The 19098-nt window shown below is 28.5% G+C and overlaps 5 protein-coding genes across 5 annotated transcripts; all 5 read left to right on the forward strand.

Annotated features, from left to right (window-relative positions):
- The first annotated feature begins 1724 nt into the window (after nt 1-1724).
- LOC119674341 lies at nt 1725-8341 on the forward strand. Its single transcript, XM_038085476.1, has 9 exons — nt 1725-2165; nt 3354-3691; nt 3760-4132; nt 4197-4450; nt 5566-5961; nt 6021-6384; nt 7174-7526; nt 7599-7971; nt 8072-8341. Exons 2-9 carry the CDS (start codon nt 3363-3365, stop codon nt 8327-8329), a joined length of 2700 nt encoding a protein of 899 aa, XP_037941404.1. The 5' UTR covers nt 1725-2165; nt 3354-3362; the 3' UTR covers nt 8330-8341.
- Nucleotides 8342-10157: 1816 nt separating this feature from the next.
- LOC119674782 (alpha-tocopherol transfer protein-like) lies at nt 10158-11310 on the forward strand. The gene is made up of 3 exons (XM_038085937.1): nt 10158-10501; nt 10574-10946; nt 11027-11310. Exons 1-3 carry the CDS (start codon nt 10203-10205, stop codon nt 11282-11284), a joined length of 930 nt encoding a protein of 309 aa, XP_037941865.1. The 5' UTR covers nt 10158-10202; the 3' UTR covers nt 11285-11310.
- Nucleotides 11311-12305: 995 nt separating this feature from the next.
- LOC119674781 (retinol-binding protein pinta-like) lies at nt 12306-13419 on the forward strand. Its single transcript, XM_038085936.1, has 3 exons — nt 12306-12638; nt 12715-13087; nt 13162-13419. Exons 1-3 carry the CDS (start codon nt 12340-12342, stop codon nt 13417-13419), a joined length of 930 nt encoding a protein of 309 aa, XP_037941864.1. The 5' UTR covers nt 12306-12339.
- An 839-nt stretch (nt 13420-14258) lies between these two features.
- On the forward strand, nt 14259-15439 carry LOC119674780 (retinol-binding protein pinta-like). Its single transcript, XM_038085935.1, has 3 exons — nt 14259-14606; nt 14679-15048; nt 15110-15439. Exons 1-3 carry the CDS (start codon nt 14305-14307, stop codon nt 15365-15367), a joined length of 930 nt encoding a protein of 309 aa, XP_037941863.1. The 5' UTR covers nt 14259-14304; the 3' UTR covers nt 15368-15439.
- Nucleotides 15440-17697: 2258 nt separating this feature from the next.
- Nucleotides 17698-18899, forward strand: LOC119682050 (alpha-tocopherol transfer protein-like). Its single transcript, XM_038095391.1, has 3 exons — nt 17698-18072; nt 18149-18518; nt 18580-18899. The coding sequence occupies exons 1-3, from the start codon at nt 17771-17773 to the stop codon at nt 18835-18837; spliced, it is 930 nt and encodes a 309-aa protein (XP_037951319.1). The 5' UTR covers nt 17698-17770; the 3' UTR covers nt 18838-18899.
- Nucleotides 18900-19098: the final 199 nt, after the last annotated feature.

Consider the following 19098-nt stretch of genomic DNA (forward strand, 5'->3'; position numbering starts at 1 on the left):
TTTATAATTTTTCTCATTTTTTACCAATAAAAACAGTTTTAAGAAAGAAAATATTATGACAAATTATTAAATAATAATAACATATATATATGATATCATGTGTGATATGAATTTAAACACAATAAACAAATAATTAAGTACTAATTCGAGCCGAATGCGAGAAGGCGCTACACTTTTATAAAGATTCAATATGTACATTAAGTTATATACAAATTTATGTAAGTGAATACTTAATGTTTCTAGTACCTTTTTTTAATAAAGATATTAAGAAATAATAATGATATATATAAATAAAGAATATACAGAATGTGAGCAGTGATATTACTACACTTTTAAAAGAGATTAGTATTCGTTCGCATTCGTGATCTGAAAGATAATCTACCAACTATGTATCTAAAACATTCAAATACATACATATATAGCTTAAGCTTCAATATATTACTAAAAAAGGACATACTAAAATTTGCATTTAATATTTTTTGATGTTTTACAACGGACAAAAACGCTATGTGCCCTATGCCTAAGATATCACTTATTATTAACAAGTGCAAATTTCCCTTATATTCTATGCCTTGTTGCTCAATTTAATTAGATACTGAAAAAATCCGTCTTATTAAAATATCTTCTACACCCCATTAATACAAAGAATACAAAGAAATTATTGAAATCACTCATATAGTGTAGTCAAGCCAATCAATTCAGTCAGTCCTTTATTTTCCACCAGACTTTCAGAGCAAGTCCACCTAATACGCAATGACCTGTCAACAGTTACACTATTTTGGTAAGTTGGTTCCACTTTATTCAATGCAGCTCACTGATACGGTTCTTATCTAAATCAGACAAAGTAAGTCTTGATCGGATCTACTAGGCATAAAAAAGCTGACAAGAAACTTCATCTGTCCAGCTTTTTATGATATCACTATATATTTTTGTTTGATATCACAAATAAAAAACGATATACTGTTTCTGTATAGACTAAAGCGCACAGAAAAATATGAATGATATAATATTAACTTTCCACAATATTCTGCAAAAGGAAATGCGCTAACACAAATAGGTAAGTAAGTTGAAGTCGCGACCTTGTTTCTAAAAAAGTCCACTTTAGCTCAAATGAAGGCCCATTGTGGTGCTATAGGAATAGCATTGGTATGTAAATATATTGAAAGATCAGTATACGGCTAGCACCGAAAAATGTAAGGACTCCTTCATTAGATAAAGGAAAATCAATCTTACAGTTCTATGAATTCGGCTAAGTTTCTAATATTACAGGATGACAACTCGGTGAGGTCGGTAAGAAAAGGTTTTTGATCTTCTCCTAGCTAAAGACGTGCACTGACACATGACATGGAGCACGGTCTCCTACTCATCCTCAGAGCCACAACCACGACAAAAGTCATTATAGGCTAGACCCAGTCTCATAGCATGTATTCCTGTTTCGCATATACATATGCGCTAAAAATAAAACACTACATTTATGTGCGTTATGTTACAATTTGAAGTGTCTTTTGTATAAGCTTTTGTGTAAAGGATTATGGAATTTTAAAGAACTTTAGAACTAATAGACACACTCTTTATCAATAAAAATTTGTGTGAAGAATCGAATATGCATTCGAGCAAATGTAGCTCCAATTATAAAAAGCAGACATCATATCAGGTAATTTAGACATGCAACGGCAAAAGCCAACCACAACGATTATCTCAGTAAGTGTTTTACAATCAATGGATCAACATCAGAAGCCAGTAAACCAGTAAACCAGAAAACTGCCACAATCGATACAAAGTGCAACCATTACTTATATGGCTTTTCATATTGTGCAGTCTAATCCAATAATTAGCATTATCGATTTAAGATTAGTAAACTAAAAATAAAATTTTGAAAATAAATTAACTTTAAATACAAGAATGTCCTCAATATGTAGTTCTGCCCTAAAACGCGATTAGGGAAACAATAAAAGTAAAGTGAATAAAGTGCAGTCATTTCTATCTCAAATTTACTATTGAAAATAGTTGGAAATAATTTAACAAAGTGGATTAACGTTCCAAAATAAACAAAGACGCTTTTCTTATCAAAAATAATTATCAAAATTTGCACCCAACACCTGCTGTGCTCAAGATAATTAGTAATTATAATAAATAATTTTGAAAGAGTTAATCTATTACTGCAGGTAATATAATGTATTGGAATCAACTATATGAGTGTTTTTTTTTTAAATAAAGTGTTAAGATTATATACTCTAAGGATATGTAAATGTTAATCAAATAAACTACCGAAGAGCAATAATTAGGACGAAAGACATTCTCTTCAAGTATACATATTTTTGGAATTCTTTTTAAACAGAAAGTAATTTGAAGAGTTAAGACTTTGTCTTCAGAAGTTGTGTAATTGTCAGTAATATAAATTTACAATTTACAAACGTTTAATAAACTATGTATCGATGTTATGTTCTATGAGTCAGAACTTCTGACACAGAAGTTAATATTTTTTATAATCGTTCAGGCAATATACACAAACCATATCGAAAAAATTATATACCTCAGTAGACGCTTTAGCACCGGTATATAGCAATCGTACTGGATTGCTCACTTAGTATCTTATAAATATATAAAACCCTTAACACAATACTAAATAAAAAAATTGATCTAGAGTTGTCGAAACTTCTTCTAACCAATCCAAAGAAAAATATACAATATAAAACTATACATAATATAAAACAATATAATTTATTAATTTTGCATTGAAAATCTAATATATACCTTTTAAAATATATTTAGTAGAACATATAATAAGTTGTGCCAGCTCTTAACGTATATTATAACTATACTCCCATAAACCGATGCATTACGATCATACTCAAGCGGAAAAAATGAGATCTCGAAAATGATCGATTTCAAAAAGAGGTAAACAAATAAACTTAAACGATGCCTGGATTCAAACTAATGAAGAAAACTTTTAATGGATAACCACCTGTTTAATGGAACCCTACCTTGAAGTATTCCCAATAAAATTCCGTTGTAGAAATGGTCTGGCAAACCGGGCATACCACTATTGTGACAACATAGTGACGATGTGTTAGGTAGTCTTAAGCGTCCTGTCCGTACAAAAAAAAAATATATTATAACTGTGACAAGCAAAAGAATCTAGTATATACAGGGCGAAGGACCTAGGAGTCCATTTCCTTATTCATAATTATTCCTAGTTAACAAATAAATAAATAAAATAAATCAAGTATATAAGTCAAAACAAATTCAAACAAAATAATTTGTGGACATTACGTTTTATTATTATCAAGTTATAATTGTAAACAAAGATTAATTATTAAATATTTATTTAATAATTATCATAATATATTTAGATATAAAAAATGAATCCAACATCGAAGAATGAGCAACCAACCATACGTCCACTTTCCCCAATGCTGCAGGAAATAGCCATAAAGGAACTCAATGAGGTGCCTCACAGATTACATGAAGATATATTAAGCCTACGTAAATGGATTTATAGTCAGCCACATTTACGTGCACGAACCAATGATCAATTTTTGTTAAGTTTTCTACGAGGATCCAAATTTAGTTTGGAAAAAGCAAAGCAAAAAATTGATAGATATTATTCTCTTAAAGCAGCTATACCAGAAATTTTTAATGAACATCGTAATGTAGATGATAAAATAGTTATGGATATAATACGTGCAGGGTAAATTTATTTCAATCAGTATTTCATGCTTACTACATAAGACTAATATGTTTTCTATATGCTTTTAGTATTATACTACAAATACCATTAGCCGCTGATGATACAAGGCCTTGCATTACCATTATACGTGCCGGTTCCTATGATACTAAGATATTTAAATTTGCTGATATTATACGTGTGGGTACAATGTTTGGTGAAATTTTAATGATCGAAGATGATAATGCCTCTGTCAGCGGTTATATAGAGATAATGGATATGAATAATGTTACTGCCGCGCATTTTTTTCAGTTAAAACCGGACCTATTGCGTAAGTTTTCAGTATTCGCTGACGAGGCAATGCCTACTAGACAACGAGGTACACACTTTATCAATGTTCCTCCACCATTCGAAAAAGGTTTTAGCACTTTGAAGAATTTCTTTCCAGCTAAAATGTTGAGTAGAGTATGTTTATGAAATATTTAAATTTATTTCAATTTTTTTAAGATATTAGTAATTCTTTTTCTAGATATCTGTTAGTTCTGATTCCGAAGCAATTTTTAATTTTGTTCCTCGCAACTATTTACCCATTGAATATGGTGGCGAAAATGGTACTATGCAGGACATAATTAATAATATGGAAGAGAAAATAATGAAATATCGTGAATACTTTTTGGACGACTCCAAATATGGTACCGATGAAAAATTGCGCGAAGGCACACCAATTAATTATGAAAGCTATTTCGGTATTGAAGGATCCTTTAGAAAATTAGACATAGATTAAAAATTGTCAATATTCAGTTCACCAAAAAAATATACCAAAAATTTATTCCATCAATTTTTATCGCAAGTATTTTTAGTTCATCACATCACATATATAAAAATATTTATATACGTAATATATATTTAAAATTGTTTAAATAACATACCAAAAACTAATATTAAAAATATTATTGTTGTAAGTAGTAGAATAAATTTATTAAAAATTGTACTAGAGTTAAAATAAAATAAATAAACCTAGATTGTTTAAAAAATGATGTTTAAATAAAAATTCTATTCAATTTTATAAAAATTTATATTTTCTTAACAATTAAATTCTCCAAAATTGTTAACATATGTATACCACATCTATTATTTATAAGCAGTATAAAAAATAAGTAGATATATATTCTATTATATTTCATGTGGAACTTGATTGAACTTTAAAACATCTACAACTTTTCACATATTGTTTCAATATAGCGTAGGGGCTATATTCCAGAACAGTCCTTGCGTCCACAATCTAAATTGTCACACAGACTCCACGACTTACCCCCTGGTATTCCCAGGGCTTTATGTTGGAGTTTTGCACAGAGCTTGACACCCGTACCGTAAAATCAGTAGCCCGTTAACGATATAAAAAAGCCTCAGATGGGGTATTGCAACCGAATTTTAAAAAATATTAGCACCAATTCTTTAAACAAATTAATAATTACTAGTTGCTATATATTGGTTATATAGTATATATGACCTCATATCAAAATGTAAATTGGATGATGAACTGATTCGTATGGAAATGCAACCCTGTGAAACCGTCACATAATATCTCTACAGTCAATACCTAAAAAAACGAAGGCTGTAAAAATAGAAAATAGAATGTTTTTATGTTATTAATACTCAAAAACGAAACCTCTGAAGATTTGAAATTATACGTATAAGACCTTAATTGAACTTAATTTATTCGAACTTTTTATCAAGAATACTGTGCGTATATGACAAGTCCAATTTTGCTTGATATTCATTATAAAAATATATATTTCCGATTCCACACATTGAAGATTTCAAATTAGCCAAGAATATTTAGTTTTGTTTATGCGATTAAAGATCCTACGGGTTTACTTTTTTTAAAAACATTTTAGCAGATTGTGGAACCAGTGCATTGATAATATGGAACAAACTGCAAATAATAAACAAAACAAGAATAAAATTAGGAACAAGCTACTTATTAAAACATCTATGAATTTGCGTAAACCACCACTTGCACTGCAAAAAATTGCTGAAGAAAAATTGAACGAAAATTGGGCAAAGATTCCAGACGAGATTAGGGACCTACGTATATGGAATGCCAATAATGAATTTATAAGGGCACGATGTGACGAACAATTTTTATTGTGTTTTTTACGTAGCGCTCAACATAATATGGAATTAGCTGAAACTAAATTAAAATCCTTCTACCGTTTACGTGATAAGTATCCAGCTTGTCTACGAGCTCCCTCATTCAAAGATCCAAAATTTAAAGAATTTTTAGAACAGGGGTTTATATATACAATACCATTACTATATACATACCTATATTAAATTGTTTTTTTTCCAGTATTGTACTGTTTTTGCCGAAACCAATTGCAGAAGATGGACCGATGATCATTTTGCTACGCCTCTCCTTATTTTCAGTTGAGAGACATACATTTTCAGAAGTAATGCAGAATCTGCACCTAATGCAGGAATTACTCATGTTGGAGGAGGACAATACGACTATAAGTGGCGTTATCTATCTAATAGACTGCGAAAATATTACTTTAAAAAATTTATATAATCTTTTCTATGTGGATAAGTTAATAAATATCTTTACGGATGGCCTTCCACTTCCTGTACAATCGGTGCATTTTATACATGAACCTCATCTTCTTGATGTTGCTATTAACATAATTAAATTCATGTTCAAAAAACAAATACCTAATGTAGGTTAAAGTATTTTATATAGCTTAGTACTGTTAGTATACTAACTGTATAGTTAGTACTTTTACAGTTCTTTGTAATATTTATATATAATTTATTAAAATAATTTATTTTGTATAATTATATTGTATTACATATATATATATGTATATTTAATTTTTTTTAACTGGAGTGTTTATAAACATTTTTAATCTTTTTTCAATAGTTGCATTGTCATGGATCTAATTTAGCTGATTTATACAAAACTATTCCACAAAATATATTACCTTTGGAATATGGAGGTTCATATAGAAATTTGAACGATCTAGTTTCTTATTGCGTACATAAAATTTATTCTCACCAAAAGTATTTTATGGAGGACTTTTCATTTGGAACCACTCTACACTGGCAAATGTGCTTAAATGCATTCAGAAATGAGAGCACGTCATATAGAATACTCGAATGGCTAAAAATTTTTATATATTAAATTAGATTCATATATTAAATTAATTAATTAAGTCCAATTTTCCATAATTAAGTCCAATTTTTAATTAGAATCAAAACAAATAGGTATAATTCTTGACTTTAATTGAAAAAAATCTGTAGTATATATGTAAGATAAATAAATATTTTGATATAAAAATAATATTTCTTAATATTATTATTATGTATAAAACACTTTTACTAACAATTTACATTGTAGCTGGAAATGTTATAAACACATATAATGCCTTATCGCTTATTAGATAATGATTATAACTTAAAATTGGTGCCAATATTCGATAATGAATTTAATTGCAAGAGGACTGTAGACTACTGCAGACCGTTTAAAATATTTTTTAACAAAAATATATAAAAGTGTAACTATGGCCCTACGACAACTACCAGATTATTTACAAAAAACTGCAATCGAAGAATTAAATGAAGTACCAGAAAGAATACCTGCAGATATCGAGGCGTTGAAAACATGGATACAGCAACAGCCACATCTAACCGCTCGTACTGATGAACAATTTTTGATTGCTTTCCTTCGAGGATGTAAATATAGTTTAGAAAAGGCTAAATCAAAAATAGATAAATTTTATACTCTACGTACACAAGTTCCAGAAATGTTTGGAGTTAAATCTTTTGATATGAATAAAATAATTGAAGTGCTAAAATTAGGGTAAGATAATAATCTCAAGGTATTTAAATTTTATACAAGTATAACATAATTGGAATTTCCTTATAACAATAGCGCAATTTTATACCTACCAATACCGTTAAATGATAATGGACCACGTCTAGGTATAATGCGTATGGGTGCTTATTCTGCGGATGAATACAATTTTATTGACATATTGCATGTTGGTCAGATACTACAAGAAATAACCCTGCTTGAAGATGATTATGCAAATGTAAATGGTATAGTGCATATCATGGATTTAGCAAACGTAACAAAGGGCCACTTATTTCAAATGACTCCAGGAACAATGAAGAAAATGACTGTATGGACAGAACAAGCGTTACCACTACGACCAAAAGCAAACCACTTTGTTAATACACCAACAGGATTTGATGTTGTTTTTAATATGGTTAAACCAATGTTGTCTCAAAAACAACAGGATAGGGTAAGCAACTTTTTCGATTCTTCTCATATTGATTCTTCTCATATCTCATATTGACTAACTTATTATATTTTTTAACTGATTTTCTTCTTTGATAATACAGCTTCACGTGCACGGCAATAATATGGATTCTCTGCATGCACAAATACCAAAAAAATATCTACCCAAAGAATATGGTGGAGAAAATGGATCGTTACAAGACGTTATTGATAATTGGGTAAAGCGTTTGGAATCATATCGAGATTATTATATCGAAGAGAAAAACTATGGCACTGATGAGAAGTTACGACCAGGCAAACCTATAGATTTTGAAGGTCTTTTAGGAATCGATGGATCCTTTAGAAAATTAAATGTTGACTAAACTAGAGTTAATATTATACTTTATTTGTCTATATAAAATATAATTTGTATATTAAAAAGGGTTTATTATTCTAACACAACATTTTTTTCATTTAATATGTTTCAATTTTTAAATGTTAATGACAACATTATAATGTTAGAAAAGGTGTGAACAGTAATGATTTAGAATAACAAAATTCTAGTCAAATTTGTAATTGATCATTATACCATTTATTCCCAGATCTGCCAAATATCAGTTATTAATAGTTTTAAGAAATATTTTTTGAATTTGATTATTTGTATAATATTTTTAGCCTACAAGTACCAACGGATAAATTTGTACTCTACCAAATTTGAAACTCAATCTTTCGTTTAGACATCTGATCCACAGCTATATTGGTCTTATACTTTTTTGAGTGGAATTTGGTCAATTGGGTTGTTTTCGCTTCATAGTATTTTGAATTCTTATGTTATTTATACATAATGATTAATTCATCCCCTCTGCTCACGAAATATTCGAAATTTGAGATATGTCGGAATAACAAGCATTAAAGTCAAACTTAATCCTTCATTACTTATTAAATGCCGGTATAGTAACAATTCGCCATTTAATAAATAGTTAGTCTAAATAAAGTAACCATCCCAGGGTATTAAAGAGCGAAGTACAATGATTGCGTACGTACGTCTTATGCGTTCTAGTGTTCCTCCGTTCAAAGTTAAATGCATCGCTATTAATACCAACGGTAACAGTCAGAGAACGGAGAGAACGCAAGCAAAGGTTGACTGACTTTTAACTTTTCTTTGCGTTTCATGCGAGCAAAAATAATTTAGTACAGAAAAATTGTATATATTTATTGCGATTATAAATTTTGTTTATATAAAAATAATTTTTATTAATTATATGTTTTATAAGGCTTAATACAAAATGAAGATTACATTTATCAAATGAATTAATTTTTATTGTTTTTCATAAACTTGACAACGCCGTATAATCTTCATATATAAAAATCTAAAGCATTTTTTTAATATGCAAAGTACAGTACATATTGAAAATTAATAAATATAACCTATGTATATAAGCAGTGACCACAATTTGATCCAAAATAAATTCAAAATCACAGTATATTATTTTTAATAATTTAAACAAAGATTGAGGAATTGATGAAGCAAAACATAAAACATAAGAACGCAAGTACGCAATCGTTTTAACTTGCGTTTCCGATTTTGCGAAGTGAGAGAATTAAACTGAAAGAGAGAATTTTACGCATCAGTTCATAAGACGCAAGTACACAACCATTATATTTCGTAATAGACGAAATTAAAAAAAATTACCTCTATTGAACGTCATTCAAATTACAATTTCTGGGTTCGTATGGAACAAAAAGCTAGGGTGTTTGATAACAAAATTTCAATTTTACCTTCGTTACTTAAAAATTAAAAATATTTTTTTTAATATTTCAATTTATAAACAGTCAATAATATTAAAATAAAAATATTATAAATTTATACGATATATGTTTTAACCGGATTCATGTAGGCTTCAATGTGAAATAAAAATAATTAAATATATTCAATATACTACGTGGTATTCTCGTACACTCATATAGTTTATGTATTCCAACATTTAAACATTTAAAACAGTATACCCAAAAATTGTTTATATATATAATTTATTGTTTTTAAATTTAGCAGTTATAGAACTTAAACACAATTTAGATATTATACCTTTACTGACACAAATTTTATGCGCTAAAATAATGACCTTATCTTTCGTTAGATAATGTTTATAATATAAAATTAGTGCCAATATTCGATAATGATATTATTTGCAAAAAAATTGTTCATTACTACAGACCGTTTAAAGAGATTTGGATACAATATATATTAATAAAGCAATGGCACTACGACAACTACCACATTGTTTACAAAAAACTGCAATCGAAGAATTAAATGAAGTACCAGAAAGAATACCTGCAGATATCGAGGCGTTGAAAACATGGATACAGCAACAGCCACATCTAACCGCTCGTACTGATGAACAATTTTTGATTGCTTTCCTTCGAGGATGTAAATATAGTTTAGAAAAGGCCAAATCAAAAATAGATAAATTTTATACCCTACGTACACAAGTTCCAGAAATGTTTGGAGTTAAATCTTTTGATATGAATAAAATAATTGAAGTGCTAAAATTAGGGTAAGATAATATCACAAGAATTTTTAAATTTTATACAAGTATAACATAATTGCAATTTCCTTATAACAATAGAGCGATATTTTACCTACCAATACCGTTAAATGATAATGGACCACGTATAGGTATAATACGTATGGGTGCTTATTCTGCGGAAAAATACAATTTTATTGACATAATGCAAGTTGGTCAGATAATACAAGAAATAACCATGCTTGAAGATGACTATGCAAACATAAATGGTGTAATGCATATAATGGATTTAGCAAATGTAACAAAGGGCCACTTATTTCAAATGACTCCAGGAACAATGAAGAAAGTAACTGTATGGACAGAACAAGCAATGCCACTACGACCAAAAGCAAATCACTTTGTTAATACACCAACAGGATTTGATGTTATATTCAACATGATCAAACCAATGTTGTCACAAAAACAACAGGATAGGGTAAGCAACTTTCTCGATTCTTCTCATATTGATAACTAACTTATTATATTTTTAACTAATTTTGTTCTTTGATAAAACAGCTTCACGTGCATGGCAATAATATGGATTCTCTGCATGCACAAATACCAAAAAAATATTTACCTAAGGAATATGGTGGAGAAAATGGATCGTTACAAGACGTTATTGATAGTTGGGTAAATCGTTTCGAATCATATCGAGATTATTATATCGATGAGAAAAAATATGGCACTGATGAGAAGTTACGACCAGGCAAACCTATAGATATTGAAGGTCTTTTAGGAATCGATGGATCCTTTAGAAAATTAAATGTTGATTAAACTACAGTTGATTGTTAATTTATTTGACTATATAAAATACTAATTATATATTAAAAAGGGTTTATTATACGTCCACTATATTTTTTTCATTTAATATAATGCAATTTTTAAATGCTAATGCCAATATTATAATGTTAGAAAAAGAGTGAACAGTATAGAATGATCAAATTCTATTAAAATTTGTAATTGATCATTATACAACTTATTCCCAAATCTGGCAAATATCAGTTAATAGTAGTTTTAAGAAATATTTTTTAGATTTTATTGTTCGTATATTATTTTTAGTCTGCAAAAACAAAATGTTAAATTTGTACAGATCGTTTTACACACCTGATCCATATCTATAGTCTGCAGAAGTATGTTATCATTTTAACTTGCGTTTCTGATTTTGCGAAGTGAGAGAACTAAACTGAAAGGGAGTATTTTATGCATCAGCGCATAAGACGCAAGTAGGCAACTATTATATTTCGACACAGACAATGTAAAAAAAAATTGTCAATAATACTAAATATATGTATTGATGTTGTTTTAGATATCTTTACCATCTCTGCATATAGAGCAGAGAGCTATTGCGTTTAATCACTGCTTTATACATATCTGAATTTAAATTTCACCTTCATTACTTAAAAATTAAAAAGATTTTTTTTTATATTTCAATTTATAAATACACAATAATATTAACACAAAAATATTTCAAATGGTGGGTTTCAATGAGAAATGAAAATAATTAAAATTTATTCAAATTTTACGTGGTATTCTCGTACACTCATATAGTTAATGTGTTCCGAAATTACAACATTTAAGCATTTTAAACACCATACCCAACAATTGTTTATATATATAATTTATTGTTTATAAATTTAGCAGTTATAGAACTTATACTCAATATAGATATTGTACCTTTATTGATAGAAGTTTTATGCGCACAAGTAAGGGACCTTATCTTTTATTAGATAATATTTGTAATATAAAATTAGTGCCAATATTCGATAATGATATTATTTGCAAAAAAACTGTTCATTACTACAGACAGTTTAAAATAGATTTATATAGCAATGGCACTACGACAACTACCTGATTGTTTACAAAAAACTGCAATCGAAGAATTGAATGAAGTACCAGAAAGAATTTCTGCAGATATAGAAGCTTTAAAAACATGGATACAACAACAACCACATCTAACCGCTCGTACTGATGACCAATTTTTGATTGCTTTTCTTCGCGGATGTAAATATAGTTTGGAAAAGACCAAATCAAAAATAGATAAATTCTACACATTACGGACACAAGTTCCAGAGTTGTTTGGTGTGAAAAATTTAGATATGGACAAAATTATAAAAATGTTAAAATTAGGGTAATTTTGTATTATAAACTTTTTAATTTTCCATATAATGTATACTAAACAAATTGTATTTTTCTAAAACGTTCAGCGTTATATTATACTTGCCAATACCATTGAATGATAATGGACCACGTATAGGTATAATGCGAATGGGAGCATATTCTCCGGATGAATACAATATATTTGAGTTGTCACGTGTAGGACAATTATTACAAGAAATTTCCCTACTTGAAGACGATTATGCAAATATAAATGGTGTAGTGCATATAATGGATTTAGCAAATGTAACTAAAGGTCACTTATTTCAAATGGTTCCAGGAACAATGAAGAAAATGACTGTATGGTCAGAACAAGCAATGCCACTACGACCAAAAGCAAACCACTTTGTTAATACACCAACAGGATTTGATGTTGTGTTTAACATGATAAAACCAATGATGTCAGAGAAGCAGCAAAATAGGGTAAAGTGCTACATTTCCAATTATTCTTATAATCAAACAACAAAATTTTAAATATATATCTTTTAATTATACAGCTTTATGTTCATGGTTATAATATGGATTCTCTGCATGCACAAATACCAAAGAAATATTTACCCAAGGAATATGGTGGAGAAAATGGATCGTTACAAGACGTTATTGATAGTTGGGTACAGCGTTTCGAATCATATCGAGATTACTATATCGAAGAGAAAAAATATGGCACTGATGAGAAGTTACGACCAGGCAAACCTATAGATTTTGAAGGTCTTTTAGGAATCGATGGATCCTTTAGAAAATTAAATGTTGACTAAACGATAGTTAATTGTAAATTTATAATTTTATATAATTTTATGAATATAATTTATATGTATAAATATTTTAAAAGTGATATTTATTTAAAAGTTTCTTGTATTTGATTGCTTTTAGTATTCTCAACCTGGGTTCTTAATTGGACATTAATTATCAATATATATTAAACTTGTACATATTAAATTTATATTCATTTCTGTAGCCGACTCGCTCTTGGTTTGTACTAATTAATGCTTACTTCAACTAATTTAATACCAATCCAAAGTTTATCGTAAACTAATCGATTATTCACATCATAAGATGCTTTAATAATAATATTATCTCTTCTGCTCCATTTCATTGTAGGAGAAACTTGACAGATAAGGATTTCTCTAACTCAGGTATATTAATTATATGAGTATTATATACTTTTCTTCAAAATTTTTTGTTATAATTTTGATTAAGTTGTATTAAATAATTTAATAATATTATTTTAATTCAAAAGCAAATTACTCTAATCTATTGCTTTAATACAATAATATAAAATAGCCCCTTAGACTGACTTCAACGTTTAAGCTACCTAGTCTGATCAATTACCAATCTGATCTATTTGTTTGATTTTGTTATAACACTACTCATATCTGTTGGTTATTTAAAGCCCTCAATGTGGAACAGAAGCTACGTCTGTTAGTGAATTAAAGATTAAAAACTGCCAAATTTTCAGATTTGATATTAAATTTTGGCAGCAAAATCTTATCGTCACTTATTTCGTGAATTTGATAAAATGATTTTGGGACTTTTTAAGTACATTAAGTTTATTAGCATGAAAATACATATTTTTAATTCAGTGTATATTCTAGTGTGCTTCTTAGTAGTTTTAATTTTTTTATATACAATAAAATAAAAAAATGGCACAATTACGTCCACTAAGTGAAGAACTACAAAAAGCTGCTATTGAGCAATTAAATGAAGTGCCAGAACGTATACCCAGTGATCTGGAAGCATTGAAAACCTGGATAAAACAACAACCATATTTAAATATCCGCACAGATGATCAATTTCTGATAGCCTTCTTACGTGGTTGCAAATATAGTTTGGAGAAAGCCAAAGCTAAAATTGATAAGTTCTATACATTGCGTACGAAATATCCGGATCTATTTCAATGCAGCGATGTAGATAATCCACGCTTCCGTGAAATATTAAGGCTTGGGTAAAATTTAAATATATACATTATAAGCTGTGTATAAAGATATAATAATTAATATATATGTTATTATATTAGAGTTATGAACTATTTGCCGAAACCAACTCCTGATGGACAAGCAATTGTTATAATGCGTTCAGGTGTTTATGATGCTAATGACTATACCATTGAAGAGATATTCAAAACTGCTCAAAACGTAGCACAAATTACACTTATGGAAAATGATAATGCCAATATTAATGGAGTTATAGCTATTATAGACCTAAGCAAAGCAACAGCTGCTCACTTTGTTCAAATGTCACCAGGTTTAATGAAGAAAATGACTGTATTCTCTGAAGAAGCTGTACCTTTGCGTCCAAAAGCTAATCACTTTTTTAATACTCCAAGCTTTTTTGAGCCACTATTTAATATGATGAAACCTATGCTCTCCAAAAAACAACAAAATCGGGTAAAATTATGAAAATGGATTGTTCTTTATAATTCTAAATATGTTGTTTTATGCTTTTCAGCTTTTTGTACATGGTAATAATTTAGAATCATTGTACGCCTCGGTTCCGAAAGAGTCCTTGCCAAAGGATTATGGTGGTGAATCCGATTCAATTGAGGAAATAACAGCTTATTGGGATAAAAAAATGGATGAATATCGTGATTATTTTAAGGAGGAAATAAACTATGGCACTAATGAAAAACTGAGGCCCGGAAAGCCAATCGATTTCGACAATCTCTTTGGAATGGAAGGATCATTTAGAAAACTCAATGTAGACTAACAAAACAAATTTCATTTGTTCTTATAACATATACTCAATATAATTTTGTACGTGGGAGAATTGTATATCTAACTTTTATGTTTTTTATTTATAAATTTTTTATTACATTTGCTATGACTTTGAATTTTTCATTTGATTAGTAAATTAATAAGTTAGCACGTTTTGGCGACTTTTTGATCTTTTACGAAACTGTTGGAACACCATAAAATACAACAACCAATAGATAAAGAGCCAGATATTGTATATTTATATAACTTTGTATATTTCGTTGAAGTCGCATTGAATTAACAGTTCAATGCATTATCATTCATGAAATCAATATATTTAATCTTATCATATAAATTTTAAAATTAGTATTATCGTTTCGAATACACAAATATAATTCTCTTCCCATCGAATACCATGTCCTTCACCTTTGAAAGTACAAGTTCATAACTGAAACTTTTGGAAAATTAAGTACATTTCAGATATATTCCTTTTCATACAATAATTGTTAATCTCTAACTTTGGTTGATAGTTTTGGTTAATATTAATTGAAGGTCGTTTTTAGTAATTTTAAAAATTATTTGAAAATTTTCTAGATTAGGAATTATATGTGATGATTTAAATTAAATTAAAAAATATACATAGTCGTACGCATATAAATTATTTATACAATATAGAATTTTTTTACGCAAAAAATTGAAAGATCGTTTAAATTTATTCTTAATTAAAATGAAATTAAACTATTGTTATGTACGTAAAGTTAGCCAACCATTACCATATGTTATCAAGTAACTTCCCGAAACTCCAGTATTCCTAAAAAGAAGTGAATGAAAGAATAGGCTTCATACAGTCTACATGCATACGCAATGGTTAAAACCTTTTAATGGACAAAATAATGCTGACGTCATTGGACCAAGATTTTTTTTAGAATAAAGTACGTTTATAATAGAATATTTCAGGTGGCGATAAAAAATGCTATCGTATCATTTAAAGCTATCCTTGTGAGTTATTCTTACTCAGCAGGCTAAAAAAGCCTCTATCGCCCCATTCAGAAGGTGATAAAAAAACGCTAGCATGTCATATGAACATATGCTATAGAATACTTTAGGAGCCGATAAAAAAACATTAGCATAATTATATCTTCGGGTAAACGGCCACCTATAAAATTTTTGCAAACTTGGACAGCGAAATTTAAGTTGATGTGAAGCTATAAAAATCTCATACCTTAGTCTATTAATGTAAATAAAGTAACAGTCATTTGAATACGTGGATATATAAGATTCAAAAGTATTGAAACAATAACCAAAGTTTAAAAGGTGTTCTAACATCCTTTAATGACTCCGAGATTTTCTGCGAAATAACCACTTATCAAGTTACAGATTAAAAAATTTAATTATAAATTATTTTCAAAATCGTGCTGTTAATACTGAAGTACAACAAAAATCCTCACAGATACTAAAATCGTAATAAATTAAATAAAAAATCTTGGTTGAAAAAATTAATCAGTTACGAAAGAGGTACTCCTGAACCTACAACCCGTAATGCAAATTGTTAAGTTACTGTACCATAAAATTGCTATTTGCCCTTAGTACTATTGATACAATATATTAAATTTTACACGTTTTGCAGAACACACAAATATTATAAGTTAATAGTATCATCTTATGTCATCTATTAAAGATACTACCAATTGATGTCTCTTCCTTTTGGAAAACAATAATTAAAATGGGTAATATATTCATAATAGCATATATATAGACATATGAGTAGAATATATTTTAAGAATAAATTCTTTTAAAACTACAAAATATCTGACAGAACCCGCAGATGCAATATATACCATGCATACGATTAAAGATCTATGACTTTCCTTGAAATCAAGCAACATCACTGACACGAATACCAGCTTTCTAAAGGTGTTTTTATTTTGAGGAAATTTTTTGTTATCGAAGATAATCGTAATGAGTGGTCCATCTTTAAATACAAAAATTAATAAATAAACAATTAATTAAATTTACATCCCTATTTGTTCTCACTCCAGACTAGAGTGTATCTTGAACGCTATTGATCTAATCAAATATTTATTCATATGCCTTCATTCATATAAGTAAAACAAATAATTTAATTATTATTTATTGTAAAATAATAATTGTTTATAATTACTACAACACTTATTTGTAATAAATAAAAATAATAGCAATAATAATAATAAATTTTAAACTCTTGATAAAGATATAGATACTGATTTGATATCTTATCAGAATATTAGCCAGCACATTCAGGATATATGTAAAATTTACTTGCATATTAATATCAGTCTAAATTAAGTAGTGGTAACAATTAAACCCATTTTAAATATATTTTTTGCTGTGAAAACTTTAAGATTTTATATAATTTTTTATTTGAATTTGTTTAAAAATGTCTAATATTCGTGCTTTACCGGAACACTTACAAAAAGCCGCAATTGATGAATTAAATGAAGTACCCGATCGTATTCCAGCCGATATTGAAGCGCTTAAGACTTGGATAAAGCAAGAACCACATTTAAATATACGTACAGATGATCAGTTTCTTTTGGCTTTCCTGCGTGGTTGCAAATATAGTTTGGAGAAAGCCAAATCTAAAATTGATAAGTTCTATACATTGCGTACCAAATATCCGGATCTATTTCAATGCTACGATGTAGATAACCCACGCTTTCGTGAAATATTGAATCTTGGGTAAAATTAAGAAATGAATTTTAAAATATTAACAAAAATATATATTTATATAAAATATTATGTACAACTATAATAGAGTGATGTGCTATGTACCAAAACTAACACCTGATGGAAAAGCAATTTTTATAATGCGTACTGGTGTTTGCTCTCCCGATGACTATACATTTGAAGAAATATTTAGAACTGCACAAAATATGGCACAAATCACACTTATGGAAAATGATAATGCAAATATTAAAGGAGTAATTGGTATATCAGAATTCAGTAATGCAACAGCAGCCCATTTTGTTCACATAACACCAAGTTTAATGAAGAAATTAGCTGTGTTCTCAGAAGAAGCAATGCCTTTACGTCAAAAAGCCGGTCACTTTCTTCATATGCCAAGTTTTTTTAGTTCGATATTTAATGTGATAAAGCCTATGCTTTCAGAAAAACAACAAAATCGGGTAAAGTCTTTAAAAAACAATTCCATTCCATAGTTATATTCATTTTATTTCATTTTTTTAGATGTTTATACATGGCAAAAATTTAGATACATTCTATGCATCAGTTCCTAAAGAATGCTTACCAAAGGAACTTGGCGGTGATTCTTATTCAATTGATGAAGTGACAGCTTATTGGAATAAGAAAATGGATGAATATCGTGATTTCTTCAAGCAGGAATTAACATATGGTACTAATGAAAGTTTAAGACGCGGCAAACCAATTGATTTTGATAGCCTCTTTGGAATGGAGGGCTCATTCAGAAAACTAAATGTAGACTAATTAAAAGAATAGTTTAATTTTTTTATATAACAATATTAAAAATGGTTAATAATAATGTATAATATAATAATGGTATACTAATAATAATAATAAATAATGTAATAAAAATATATAACATATCAATAGCAAATAATTTAACTAAGAGATCATATTAACTTTCATATGTGAACAGTTAGTATTTCTAATTTTTGTTTATTAACCATGATTTGCATGATATGTAAAATGTTTGTAATATAGTAAAAAAAATACCGGAGACCTAAT

This window comes from Teleopsis dalmanni, chromosome 2, assembly GCF_002237135.1.
Source record: "Teleopsis dalmanni isolate 2A chromosome 2, ASM223713v2, whole genome shotgun sequence".
Taxonomy (NCBI): Eukaryota; Metazoa; Arthropoda; class Insecta; order Diptera; family Diopsidae; genus Teleopsis; species Teleopsis dalmanni.

Coding starts and splice junctions, on each gene's coding strand:
- LOC119674341 (XM_038085476.1), top strand. CDS start 3,363: ATGAATCCAACATCGAAGAATGAGCAACCAACCATACGTCCACTTTCC. Junction 3,692..3,759: donor ATGGATATAATACGTGCAGG/GTAAATTTATTT, acceptor ATATGCTTTTAG/TATTATACTACAAATACCAT. Junction 6,385..7,173: donor TCAAAAAACAAATACCTAAT/GTAGGTTAAAGT, acceptor AGAGGACTGTAG/ACTACTGCAGACCGTTTAAA.
- LOC119674781 (XM_038085936.1), top strand. CDS start 12,340: ATGGCACTACGACAACTACCTGATTGTTTACAAAAAACTGCAATCGAA. Junction 12,639..12,714: donor ATAAAAATGTTAAAATTAGG/GTAATTTTGTAT, acceptor TAAAACGTTCAG/CGTTATATTATACTTGCCAA. Junction 13,088..13,161: donor CAGAGAAGCAGCAAAATAGG/GTAAAGTGCTAC, acceptor TTAATTATACAG/CTTTATGTTCATGGTTATAA.
- LOC119674782 (XM_038085937.1), top strand. CDS start 10,203: ATGGCACTACGACAACTACCACATTGTTTACAAAAAACTGCAATCGAA. Junction 10,502..10,573: donor ATTGAAGTGCTAAAATTAGG/GTAAGATAATAT, acceptor TTATAACAATAG/AGCGATATTTTACCTACCAA. Junction 10,947..11,026: donor CACAAAAACAACAGGATAGG/GTAAGCAACTTT, acceptor TTGATAAAACAG/CTTCACGTGCATGGCAATAA.
- LOC119674780 (XM_038085935.1), top strand. CDS start 14,305: ATGGCACAATTACGTCCACTAAGTGAAGAACTACAAAAAGCTGCTATT. Junction 14,607..14,678: donor CGTGAAATATTAAGGCTTGG/GTAAAATTTAAA, acceptor TTATTATATTAG/AGTTATGAACTATTTGCCGA. Junction 15,049..15,109: donor CCAAAAAACAACAAAATCGG/GTAAAATTATGA, acceptor TATGCTTTTCAG/CTTTTTGTACATGGTAATAA.
- LOC119682050 (XM_038095391.1), top strand. CDS start 17,771: ATGTCTAATATTCGTGCTTTACCGGAACACTTACAAAAAGCCGCAATT. Junction 18,073..18,148: donor CGTGAAATATTGAATCTTGG/GTAAAATTAAGA, acceptor CAACTATAATAG/AGTGATGTGCTATGTACCAA. Junction 18,519..18,579: donor CAGAAAAACAACAAAATCGG/GTAAAGTCTTTA, acceptor TCATTTTTTTAG/ATGTTTATACATGGCAAAAA.